General features: G+C 41.7%; 1 protein-coding gene across 3 annotated transcripts; it reads left to right on the top strand.

Moving 5' to 3' along the window:
• Window positions 1–1,541: 1,541 nt before the first annotated feature.
• On the top strand, window positions 1,542–9,936 carry hnmt (histamine N-methyltransferase). 3 transcript variants are annotated; one of them, XM_086219796.1, is made up of 8 exons: window positions 1,707–2,007; window positions 2,417–2,464; window positions 2,825–2,971; window positions 4,481–4,533; window positions 5,585–5,692; window positions 6,887–7,017; window positions 7,213–7,306; window positions 8,225–9,936. In XM_086219796.1, the coding sequence occupies exons 3-8, from the start codon at window positions 2,835–2,837 to the stop codon at window positions 8,584–8,586; spliced, it is 885 nt and encodes a 294-aa protein (XP_086075922.1). In that variant the 5' UTR covers window positions 1,707–2,007; window positions 2,417–2,464; window positions 2,825–2,834; the 3' UTR covers window positions 8,587–9,936. The 3 variants fall into 3 exon arrangements, with proteins under 3 accessions (XP_086075921.1, XP_086075922.1, XP_086075920.1); XM_086219795.1 differs by lacking the exons at window positions 1,707–2,007; window positions 2,417–2,464 and adding an exon at window positions 1,542–1,667; XM_086219794.1 differs by lacking the exon at window positions 2,417–2,464 and having other exon boundaries at window positions 1,710–2,007.
• The last annotated feature ends 581 nt before the right edge of the window (window positions 9,937–10,517 follow it).

Raw genomic sequence — 10,517 nt, 5'->3', positions numbered from 1 at the left:
ATTCGATAAGCTTTGTAGTGTCAGTAAGTCCACTGAGGAAAGAAATCTTTGTGTGATAACCTCAGGTTGGTAGAGTCTGATGAAAGAGGACATCGAGATCTATTTCAATAGATTTTGGATTTGGACGTTTAATTATGAAAAAGGGAGCGTCTCAGTTCTTGGAGCTAAACTTTCAAGGTGCCAGCTATCTCCAGGTAACACTGAAACGTCCATAAAAGGGTAAAATGAGTCTCCCTGAATTAAATTCCTGTCTAATGGGCTCTTTGGCCTAATTACGATCTAATTTGGGTTCTCGGCCTAATTCCTCCGACATCCTAACAACTGGGAAATCTGGGAGCTCCACCAGGCGAGCCAAGCAGAGACGTGACAATTTATTCTTTTTTTTTTTTTTTTTTAAACTGTGGTCTTGATTTTCTTCCAAAAATGGAACCTTGTAGCTCTTAAGTCTGTGAGAAATACAACACTTTCCTCCTGCCGTGTCCTTCATAAATGATCCTGTATGTCACATCTCACATTACTGGTAGATTATACTGTATAATTACATTACGATTACATTCTGGTTGGATTGCAAGAGGGAGAGAAGGAAATGCCTGTACGTGCAACACTAATGATATGGAATTTGTAGAAACGAATAGTTGCACTGTGTACAAATGGCCATTCGACAGATTAAACATTATCATTACTTTCATTCACACACACGGAGTATAAAACGACGCAAATTAGCGTGATTGTTCCTTCTTAGTGACAGAGTGGATGCACAGGGGAAGTAAGAAACCAAGTTTATGACAAAGAAGACACCTATTCTGACACGTGTTTGACAATGACTTATAGTTTTGAGGGCCGACCCTGAAGCCAGCCTCACCCTGGGTTCCCTCAACCGCACGCCACTGGGATTAATTACATCGGATTCTAACTTCCTGCCGAAAATAAACTCTGTTATAACTCCCACGTTTTGTTCGGCAGGTTAATCTTCAGCTCTGAGTTCAGTTACACTGGAAAAACCTGGCGTGATGACATCATCTACAGCCTCCTCATCATTTCCTTCAGCCACCAGTTGGCGAACGCCATTTTGAAAACTTTAAATGCTTCCAAATTCACGAGTGCTACACATCATTTTATACCATAGGACAAAATGTGTCATGCCTGTGGGATTAACAGACATCCTTTAAGGCATTTAACCAAAATAAAAAGCCAACAACATTTCCGTAGGGGCAGGACCACGTTCTACCACGCTAACTAGCTTATATTGCCTGGTTTTAGGACGCATCCCTGCACCACGCGACAGGAATGGTGAAAAACAAAGAAGAATGCAGGATTCAGCCAGATGCATAAACAAAAGATGAGCTGATGGTTTGCTGGCTGAAACCTCTCAAACTGACTGAAACTTTTTTTTTTTTTTTTTTTTTTTTTGCTGTAACTGTGATAAAACAATGATTCATTCTTTTGTTTGCTTTTCTTTTGCAGCTCACAGCAGCTCCTTTGGAATCGCGACGGGTATTTATAGACTTGGGTTTGATCTGGGTTATTGATTTGTTTTTTCTTTTTTTCTTGAGGGAGTTTCTCTGCCACCTTTGGCCTCCATAAAGAGAAGCCGTGACACCGGTGGGAGGAGGCTCTCCTCCAGCCTCCACATCCCTCCTGACGCGCTGACTTCTCCTGCCCGACGTGTAAGTTGGAAGAAAAAAAAGAAAGAAGAAAATACCGATTTTAGTGTCAGCATATCCGCAGGTTTAAGACGTCATGCAGCAGAAACGCCTGTTGCCAGCTGCTGTGTCATTCACCGACACCGAGCTACAACCTGTTGCCGTGCTGTCGCTGTCGGTGACACCGAATCGGCTGGTTTGTGTTTCCGGTGCTGCTGCTGGTGACGTTTGACGAAATTCTCTAGCAGCGCTTCCGTGATTGCTAACGTAACAGCATGCAGCCACCGGAGATATCAAGGCTTTAACAGCCGCTGCAACTGCAAACACTTCCATTTAAATAACCTGTTCTTCCGGGATGTCTTCGGTAAGGTTCGGTCCTCATAGCCTTTTTTTTTGTTGAGTAATCGTTTCGGTTCGGTTTTGTAAATGAAGGTGAAGGGAAAAAAAAAAGAAAAAGAAAAACACCTCCAGCAAACCCGAGCCAACGCAAAGACGACATAACTTAACTCATTTAACGCTAAAAATCAAGTACTTGTGTTGTTGTTTTTTTGTGTCATGGTCACCTGTACTTCTAAGTACATGCAGTAATACTCACACAGTAGTACCACTTGTTTCCTGGTTTGCAGTTTATTTGCAAACTGAACTTTGGGTTGAGTATTGAAGGGTTTACTCATTGCATAATAACTCAATTCCTGTTCATAACACTTATTTTACATATATTCATACTATATTTATACTATATTCATACTGTCTTCACTTATTTCCATATGCAGAGAACTCAGTGTTGGTAGTTTCTCCCGTGTGTGTCTTCCTACACTTCTGTATGTAACGTTTCTCCTCATATACTCTCTTTATTCAATATTTGGTCATTATATATAAAATGTTGGATTATTAATCCGTGTGTAACACATCTGTTCGTCACCTTAACATGATGTGGAAACATGTCAATAATCTGTATTTGTTTCTGTTGATCCATCTACATTTCTGTCAATTTTACTTGTTAAATATGGGAAACCTTTGAGTTCAGCCTGGTTGCTAAAGTCAAAATGACGAGACAGCTCTACTGTGACAGAGCAGTTGTGTTTAAGCAGAAATAAGCTTAATTAGAACAGTAAATAAAAACAACACACACACACAAACCATCCTGGATGATGTTGATAATATTTGCTTTATTTTGCCAGATTATGTACCATGGCAGCACCACTGAAGAGTCTGGTTACTGATGATAAACGGTACCAACAATCCTTCCAGCTCTTTCTGGAGCGATCCTCCGAACACCAGTGTATGCGGGAATTTATCCACAATATCCTGCCAGATATACTGTCCAGGTAATCACACACACACACACACACACACACACACACACACACACACACACACACACACAATGTCAGATTAGTTCAGTAGGTTCAGATAGCAAAGTCAATATGAGTTTGAAGTGCAAGTGTTCAACTCCTAGTCATGGAAATGGAATGGAAAAGTGTGCAGGAACCTTGTGTTTACTGGTCTCGGGCTCGTGAGGAAAACTGTGGTTCCAAAGGTGCAGACATCCAGTGTTTCCGTCTCTTTGTCAGATGTAAACAGAAGTGAGAAGACCCAGAAATGACCTGCTTTAAAAACTGCAATCTCAAGTTAAGTCCCGTTGCCTGATAAAGACGGCCGGCAATCAAAGGCAGGGACCGCATTCAGTATTTCTATTGCAGTAAAAAGAAAAGAAAAAAACAAACGATGACAGAAAAGCAGTGTTGGGGAAATGAGAACATGCAGATGATTAAGCAGCGCTGCGCAAACCAACCCAGATGTTTGCAGGAAACTGTCTGCACAAGTGTCAGGTGGTTAAACTCTCCCAATCCCACAGCAGAATATGTAAATATTAAACATGGTTTATACTATGCTGATTGTTACTGTTTGGCCCACAAAATCAAATAATTGACTACACAACTGCACACAGATTAACTAAGTAAACAGTATGTGCATGATTGTGAATGACAATGAGTATTTATGGAAATTCCGTCTCCTCTTGTCTCTGCGTTGTGATGAGCTCGTGGAAGGGAATCCTGCAGGGAGCTGAACTCAGCTGCTCCCTGTCACCGTCGACAGAGGAGATCAGAGAGGAATCCAGGCAGATGCGACTCTCAAGTCAGTTAGAAAAGTATAATTGTGTTCGGTGTGATGATTGACGGTGCCTCACTATTGGAGAGGTTTCAAATCCGAGACAAGAAGTGGTCTCTCTCTCTCTCTCTCTCTCACACACACGCACACACGCATGCGTACGGGTCTCAAGTCCCCCTCAGTTATCCAAGACAAAACCTGATTCACATCTGGCGGGTCGAAGGATGTGAAACTTGTTGGAAGCGACATATAGTCATGAAAAAACCTGGAAAAGTCATTGATTTTTAAAATATTTTTTACAAAGTGATTTTCAGGCCTGGAAAAGTTTTTGAACAAAAGTCACAGTTTTTTGCTTCAAAAAAACCTGAAGATTAGAGTTTGTGTGGTTCGTCAAAGGTTGACTGAGAAAAATCGTGTTTCACTTTTGACTTTATGCGTGTGTCAGACCACACAGCCGGATGTTAATGCCATAACTAAACATTTTGACATGGATTTCTGTTCATTTTTCATTGTTTAAACTGAAATGATTTTAGAAACAAATCATTAACAGGCTGAAGTACTAAAGCAGGTGAAAGTTTCCATGAAAGTACTCTCCAAGGGAAGCTTAGGGTTCCTTCAGAGAATCAAGCTGGAAAACTTCAGTCCTGCTGTAGCTTCGTGCGAAATCATGGAATTTTATGGGTGGAATTGTGTGAAAACCCTGTTCTTTCTGCTCTTCCCCGTAGCATCGGAGATGGAAAGTCCCATCTTGGTGTCATTGGAGTTGGAAGCGGTGACGGTAAGAACACACACACACACACACACACACACACACACACATACACACACACACTCGACAACATATCTTTTGTGCAGCGGCTCAGTAAATAGCAGAGGAACTTGTGCAGCAGACATCCGAGGTGAGAAGGTGTCGGATCAGTAATCGTAAATGTTTCTATTGCTGGGCTGTCATTTATGGTTGAAGCAGTAAAATCTCTCCCCTTGGCGTCCCTGTCAAGGCTTTGTGTTTATCTGTCTAGTTGTCAGATTAATCTTTAACCTTGGGCGCAGACAAAGTGACCTTATTGCTCTGTGGTTTTTACTACTTAATGTTTCCAGTGGTGGGGAAGGTGATATGTTCCTGAGTAAACGTGGCGCTCGCCTACCACTGCTATTACCTCTCCGTTATATCAGAGCCGATCCTCGTCGTTTACCTGACCTGTAATGTCACTGTCTTAATGGCGAGATGTTACAGACTTTAATGGACTGTAAAACCCATTAGAATGACTACAAACTCCCCCACAAGGTATTATTCAGTGTAATTGGAGAGATTAAACGCCTGTCCACACGGCTTCAATTTTCTCCTTTGAACGCAGCAGCTTGTCAAGACGCCATAAGAGGCAGAATAAATGTGAGAACTTCCATTATTGCAAAAAAGTTCTTCTTGATATGTGTCTGTGAGTGCGGGCAGGCAAGGAAGAAAAGCCCCCGGCTCTTCAGGTGATAGAATAATGTGAATTTATTCTTCTAGCATTTAGGGAACAAAGCGAACAAAGGCGTTAAAACTCTTAAATAGGGTCATCCTCTGTTCAGCAATAAAATTTATAATTTCCTGCTGCACTGACAGGCAGTATTAGCAATTTCCTGCTTAAATCTGCAGCACAATTACAACTGTGACATTATGATGATATGTGGATTGACTAAATCATTTGAGATGTTCTTTTTTTAAAAAATTTTATTAAATTTTTTTTATTTTTACGGCGTGGTTTTTGGGTGCTGAGGAGGGAAGTAGGTCAGAATTTCAGTTGCATGAAATGGGTGAAAATAAGAGTCTGTGCTGGCGCCTGTAGGTGAGATTGACCTTGAGATGCTCTCTGAGCTCTGTCTGAAGCACCCAGGGGTGACGGTGGATAACGAGGTGGTGGAACCAAGCAGCCAGCAGCTACACAGCTACAGAGGTACGTTCTCTATAGACGCGCCGTTCTCTTGCATCACACGCCTGCACCGCAGCCAAATATGACTATGTTGGATTGAACAGCTTGCTTTTTAATTTATTGTCTTTAAATGAGCCTACTTATTTGATTGCATTTGTATTACACATTTGAGGACATATTTTAGTCAATTTTAGAGCCCTGATTTCTCCTTTTGATGAGATTGTCAGAACGGAATGTAGCGTCGTACTGGTACATCGTCAGCGGGCGTGAGAATCGCAGACTGATGCGCGATACGATCACGATGCAGCGATTCTGTGGTGATTTCCTTCCATCCATCCATTTTCTTCCGCTTAGCGCGTTAAGGGTCGCGGGGGTGGAGCCTATCCCAGCAGCTTTTGGGCAAGACAGGTTTGGACGGGTCGCCAGTCCATCACAGGGCCAACACATAGAGACAGACAACATTCACACTCACAGCCACACCTACAGTCAATTTAGAGTATCAATCAGCCTCATCCCCTCTTGATGTCTTTGGACTGTGGGAGGAAGCTGGAGCACCAGAGAGAACCCACACAGGAACAGGGAGAACATGGAGACTCACACAGAAAGACCCCCTGCTCCAGCCGGGGCTCCAACCCGGAACCTTCTTGCTGTGAGGCAACAGTGCTTTGTGGTGTCAGTTTTATCAAAAAATCGGACAAAATTGAGATAAAAACAATGTCAGAGGCTTAGTTTAGAGCTTCTGGTATACCAACATTTGTACAATAAACGACTAATCAAAATAGTTGAAGTTATTTTTATTGGTTCATAGTTATTACAGAAAACATGAACATGACATGTAGTAAAGTAGATCCAAGTCTGTTAAGGTCGGTCTGAAGAAATACGAGGGTGTTTTCCTTCAACGTTCTGATTATAATCTTTTATCTGTCCTAAACAGACACAATTGTAATGTTGTACTTCCCTCATTATTTCTCTTCATTTACGACTGAAATGGTGGCGAAGATGCAAATTCCTCCCTTCAGGGAAAATTGATCATAAAGAGAATTTTCATTCACACGCAGAAATGTAAATAATAGACATTTGACACACACACAGCGGCATCGTTGTGTGAATAATTCAACGAAATATAAGTTACTGTTTGTAACTGTCAACATCGTGTGTGTGTGTGTGTGTGTGTGTGTGTGTGTGTGTGTGTGTGTGTGTGTGTGTGTGTGAATGTAGTTATGGTGGCACAGATATCAGGTTTAGATCACATCACGTTTAACTGGAACAAGATGACCGCCTCTGAGTTTGAGGAGCACTGGAAAGAGAAAAAGATGACAAAGAAGGCCGACTTCGTTCACATGATACAGGTTGGTGCTGCTGATGCTTCTGGCCCCCAGACTGAATATTTGACACATTTAGGTCATATCCCTTTTGTTTCTTTTCCATTTCCTTTTGCCGCTCCACAGCAATTAATCCCATTAGAACATCTGTCTGCCATAGTGTCATAATTAGGTGCTCTGTGAATCCAGTCACGAGCTCATTATCTGTGGTGAAATTGACAGATGCTGTACTACGTTAAAGATCCTGGAGCTACTATCAGCTTCTTCCAGAGTCTCCTCGACAAGAATGGGAAGCTGATTATTATTCTAGTGTCTGGTAAGTGATGGAGAGAGCATCTGCTCTGGGATGTGTCCTGCTGTATGTAGTCGGTTAACTTTTTGATCTTTTGTCCTCATGGGAATGAAAGCCAGATCTACCAGATTCTCAATGAAAACACTAAAATGGTGTTGTGGAACTGGACAGAGTGTATATGTGTTTTGTTGGTGTGGTTTCAGATGTGGTTTATATCCAAATGCGTACAAAACCAGGTAACTGATGATGTTTGGATTTTGTGTCGTGGTGCAACGATCACTTCCTGTGTCCACTAGGTGGTGCAAGAAACCACACGCTGTTACCGCATGTAGAAAACAAACTCCACACACAGTTTACTATATCAAGGAATGGACATTACCTCAGGCTACTTCGTGTGACCGCTAGGTGTCACTATGGCTTCGATTCAGCTTGTCTTCAGGTCGGTACACTCATCCAACATGCAGTTCGGAAAAGAGCCGACCATGTGGAGTCCAGTTGCTCCTGTTCTGTGGTATAATACCAAAATTGGCCCCGTAACGCATCACCAAGTTCTTAAGGTGTTTCTGACAAAATTTGAGATGAATCTGGTAGGTAGATCCACTTTGAGGAGGACATTCATGTGTAAAATAAAAACCCCAAACCCAACCCTATGTAATTCCCTGTTGCCACCAGGTGGCGTGATGACTAAGCTGCCCCCAATTTTAATGAGTTCTTCCTCGGCCCATTCTGCACCCCTCCACCACATGTGGTGAAAATCAGCCTCATATTTTTTGCATAATCCTGCTAATCCCATCAACCTCGGCTGCCCTCTGTTCATCAATCCGGAGACTAAACTAAAATGGTGAATGAAAAATAAAAGATTAAAAAAAAAAATCATTTCTAAGTAAAAAGAGAGTATTTTGGAATGCAGCCATAGTCTTGTTTTCATGTTATATGTTCCAGGTGAGAGTGGCTGGGGAAAGCTGTGGCGGACCTACAGGAACCAGCTCTGTTACTCAGAAATAAGTCAGTGTGTGACCACAGCAGACATCAAAAGCTCTCTGGACTCGCAGGGAATAAGCTACAAGAGCTACGAGCTGCCATCTCAAATGGATATCACAGAGTGTTTCACGGAGGGGGATGAGAAAGGAGAGCTGCTGCTCGATTTTCTCACTGAGGTTGTGGACTTCAGTAACTCAGCCTCGCCTGAGCTGAAAGCTGGTGTCTTAGAGTTACTCCGGCACCCAGACTGCAGCGTGGGGTCCAACGGTCGAGTTATCTTTAACAACAACCTTGGAGTGATAGTTTTAGATTCACTCAGCTAAAGATTAACCCAGTGAAAGTGAGATAAGCGGCAGATCCCTAACATCGCCTCAACTGGCCAGTCAACAAGGTGACTATTTAAAGGTGTCATGTGAGTTTTACATCTCCAGCGTCACTGTAGCCTTCCAGCTGTGGCTGTCAACAGTCGATATATTTGGTTTGAGCATCGCTTGCTTACGTAATGATTTGTTTCACTACAACATAATTTCTTACAGTTGTTCTGATAGCATTTTGACAATTAAGAGAGCCTCCTGAGTTGGTTATTTATCCGAATTAGCATCGGGCTAACCAGAAGTCGCCGTTCTGGCTGTGTCCTACTCTGTTCTTAATGTTGTGGCTGTAGAATTGCGGATAAATTGATTTGAGTATCACAAAAATGCTGCTAAATGACAAATTTCTTCTGTAGAATTTGATGTATTTGGCTTGAAAACATTTCGAAATTCTAAAAGAGACACATTTACACGCATGGAAGTCGCCATCCTGGCTGTATCCAACTCAGTTGTGGCTGCTAAATGTGAGATAAGTATTTTAAGCGTTAAATGTTACTTTTTTCACCATCAAAAATACGGTTGATTTGGTCCGGTAACATCTTGGGAGTCTGTTTTAGTAAGTCTAAGTGTACCCAGTTGCTGAAGTTAGCATAGGGCTGACTGGAGGAAGCTAGCTTGGCAACTGTTGGCATCTGGGTGTAGCAAGGAATGTTGCCACATAAAAAAGATCCGTGCACTGGGAAGAGATTCACCTGGCAGGAAGGACTTAAACATAAGAAACTTAAATTTGTGTGAAAATATGTTGCACTACAGTTTCAAACTTAAATGAGTTTTTTAAATACAATTAGCGAATGGTTTTAATATTTTTTGCTTCCTCACAATCTGATTTTTTTTTTTACAAGTTATCAATGTTTTTTTAATCATATTATTTGTTAAAGAGCAGTTTTTTTCAGCATTGATTCCAGCATTACTCTGTACTGCCAGTGATATGTGATTGTGCAACAGTTGTTTTTTTCTCAAAACCTGCTTTGCATAATTTCTTCTGATCCACTCAAATATTTCCTTAAATGCCTTTGTTTTCTTTTGCTCTTCATCAGAGTGAGACGTCAGCCTCATAGGCTACTGAAATATAATTAGTTAGGAGCCACAGTCAGCAGGCTGGGCTCAAACCATCAAACTGCTGCTCTCTTACAGTCGTCACGGGAAATTGAACATTCATTTTCCTAACTCAGATCAGACTCTTCATGAGTCGTCATGTAGGTCAGGATTGTGCTGCTGCTTTTCAGTGTTACACTAAACGTTGACATGGTCACTTCCAGATTGTATTAACATCCATAAGAACGAATAAAACCCATGACTGTGTTTCCACCGCCTGTTTTATTTTGAAAAGTAGCTGCTGACTTCAACCTGCCTATTCTCACTGCTCTGGCGTGTGGTGGAACAAACAGGGCCAACCATAATTGGTGTCTTGGCGCCATCTAGAGGCCAGCATCGCCAAATGGAGCTTTTGGTTCAGCAGGATGAAGGATTACTGAATAATTAATCTGTGAATGATAACTAACATTTTAATCAGTTTTCCCACTCCTAATGGGCAATAAGATCAGCGGTTATGAATCACATGTTGGAGAAGTTATTAGTATGTAACTGAGAGTCTTGAAATTTCTGGTAAGCTTTCAACAAACGTAGTTGCTTTCATTTGGAAAGGTTGATCAGATTATGAGTAGGGGCAGACAGCAATCTGTAATCTGTAGCTGGAGCCTGTCGGAGGATTCTTCCTGATCAACTGCGGTGCCGCTGCATCCTGGATATTTGTTTTATAACGTGGTAATTCACACACGTACTATTTATTAATTCATGAGTACAAAGTGAAACAAACTCAACTAACTACAGTAAGCGGTACTAAATTTGGGGTTTTAACTAAATTGGGGTCTCAAATAATGCAA

The sequence above is a fragment of the Aulostomus chinensis genome, chromosome 12, assembly GCF_037954235.1.
Source record: "Aulostomus chinensis isolate RoL2024-O1b breed Wild chromosome 12, RoL_Achi_v1.0, whole genome shotgun sequence".
In the NCBI taxonomy this organism is placed as follows: Eukaryota; Metazoa; Chordata; class Actinopteri; order Syngnathiformes; family Aulostomidae; genus Aulostomus; species Aulostomus chinensis.
The sequence above is the reverse complement of the archived record's forward strand: the minus strand, read 5'-3'. Positions and strand labels throughout refer to the sequence as shown.

Coding starts and splice junctions, on each gene's coding strand:
- hnmt (XM_086219795.1), top strand. CDS start 2,835: ATGGCAGCACCACTGAAGAGTCTGGTTACTGATGATAAACGGTACCAA. Junction 7,018..7,212: donor ACTTCGTTCACATGATACAG/GTTGGTGCTGCT, acceptor TGAAATTGACAG/ATGCTGTACTACGTTAAAGA. Junction 7,307..8,224: donor GATTATTATTCTAGTGTCTG/GTAAGTGATGGA, acceptor TATATGTTCCAG/GTGAGAGTGGCTGGGGAAAG.